General features: G+C 41.6%; 1 protein-coding gene across 1 annotated transcript; it reads right to left on the reverse strand.

Annotated features, from left to right (window-relative positions):
* Positions 1-374: 374 nt before the first annotated feature.
* LOC106468178 (Krueppel-like factor 1) lies at positions 375-1,726 on the reverse strand. The gene has a single exon (XM_022397226.1). The coding sequence runs from the start codon at positions 1,724-1,726 to the stop codon at positions 653-655; it is 1,074 nt and encodes a 357-aa protein (XP_022252934.1). The 3' UTR covers positions 375-652.
* Positions 1,727-2,161: the final 435 nt, after the last annotated feature.

Genomic DNA, 2,161 nt, shown 5'->3' on the forward strand with positions numbered 1-2,161 from the left:
TTCCAAATATAAAACAGGTGCATTATTTAATTAAAGAGTCTGCCTTCAATGCAAAGCTTACGATCTCGTGTTCGTACGAGCATTAAAGATGTATTTTTACTCAGTGTGTATTAGTAAAATACTTCTTGTGTATTGAACATTACAACGATATACTGGGAAATAAATGACAGGGCGAACCTGTTATTTTGAACTAGAGCTCGTTTAGCTTAATGCAGTTAGTGCAAAGAGTACTATACTGGATAATATAAAGTTATGTTGCTGTATGATAATAAGTAAACACATTCTTACCAAAGAATGACGAGATTACAATGTCAAGTTATTCGAACGATAGTCAATCAGTCAGTAGTGGTTTTCTCTTCCTTGGCTTGGATACTGTTGCCTTACAAAATATGAAATCTTCTGGCTTAAAATAAATCAAAGTTGAAGGTATGAAATTTAGTCTCACTGTTGTTTAATTAAAACAATGTTTAAATCCTTCCTGAAAGCAGGGCGTTTAGGTTTTGCGTGCCGTCTAAAACATGACAACGACTAGACACAAGTCAATTTTACACTTTGATTTTTATATACATGTTCTTATGCAAGTTTTTCATTTATAGAAACGTGTCTTAGGGATTTTGTTCAGAATGGAGATAGTGTCGAATTTCTAATTAAATTAAACCGCTGTGTGTCTCTTCATATGGAGCGACAGATGGTCCGACCTGGAAAATGCACGCTCACATAGACGACACTGGAAAGGTCTGTCACCAGTATGTTTTCGGTAGTGTCTGGTCAGTTCGTCAGAGCGGGCGAATTTCCAGCCACATCCCTTCCACGTGCACTGGTAGGGTTTCTCACCGGTATGAGTCCGGAGGTGAGCCTTCAGATGCGAACTCTTCGTGTACATTTTATTACAGCCCGGATGAGAACATGTATGAACCGTCACTTTCTTGCGGCCAGTGCTTCTTCGTCCTCGCCGTGGCTTGATCGGTGGTGGCGGGGGGATCCCGGGAATCGAAGAGCTATACGTCGCGGTGCCATTAACGAGAAGATCGCCTAGGTGAGGTGATGACGGCGGCGTTACCATTCGCAGGTGTGGAGGGCCAGGGTTGAAGGTATTAGGAGTGGTGTGAGGAGGCCAGCTATGAGCCATAGGAATTCTTCCAGAAACCACTTGGTGGGGCACTGCCTCCATGACACCATTTGCATGAGTGTATTGCGGTCCTCCTGAGTTTTCAGGGGATGCAGGAGGAGACATTTGAGAGGGTACACTCGGGACTGAACCTGCTGGACAATATCCCCATGGACGGGCATATGGTATAGACATACTACGATCGTGAGGCCTAGTCATCGGTGCTGGATAGTGATGCTTAGAGTCTACGTATGTTACCGGAGTGTAATGCCCTGTGTATTCATTGTAATAGAAGTGTACTCTCTCTGGTCCTTCGTGTGCCCTCATCATACACTGGGCATAGTTTGACTTTGATTTTGCTGGGGCCTGGAAACTGTAGGAATCATTGTAACTGGCATTGTTGTTACTGTCCATACTACTTGGGATACAAAATTCACCATCCAACTGATGGTTAGGTAGCGTAACGGAATACGGGGGTGTTACCATAATCTCGTGCTGACGGTTATCTTCCTGGTGGTTCGGTGCAACGGGAACAGATGCTTGGTGATTTGAATAGCGGGCATCAGGAGTCGCGTTTCCCATATCACCCAAAAGAACGCTTTCGATGTCTTGCCACATCTAAGAAAAACGACAACAACCAATTACTGAAGACGTAATTATATGTGACCTACAACCACCTCTTAATATAACATTAGCAAATGAAAAACGTGTACAAATATGTAATCACGTCATTGATATTGTCAACTTACAAATAATTTCACTCTTTCAAAAAGATGAAGCTACCTGAAAGCAGCAAAATTAAGAAACGTGTACTTAAGCTAGGGAATCAGTATCATCTGTCATTCTTATAACAGGTTATGAGCATTATTCCTTACAACATTAGTGTAATGTGTGATTAACATTACCTCTTTAGTGTGTTTGTTAAATTATGTGAAAATTCAAAGAAATTTAGGAAGACAGTTTCAGCTGAGAGCCCGATATAGGAGTTTCCCAAACTCCACGAAAATCAGACGTGAAGTTTTTAACAACATGACCTCTGATTTATATACTTAA

The sequence above is a fragment of the Limulus polyphemus genome, unplaced genomic scaffold (genome assembly GCF_000517525.1).
Source record: "Limulus polyphemus unplaced genomic scaffold, Limulus_polyphemus-2.1.2 Scaffold86, whole genome shotgun sequence".
NCBI classification, from domain to species: domain Eukaryota; kingdom Metazoa; phylum Arthropoda; class Merostomata; order Xiphosura; family Limulidae; genus Limulus; species Limulus polyphemus.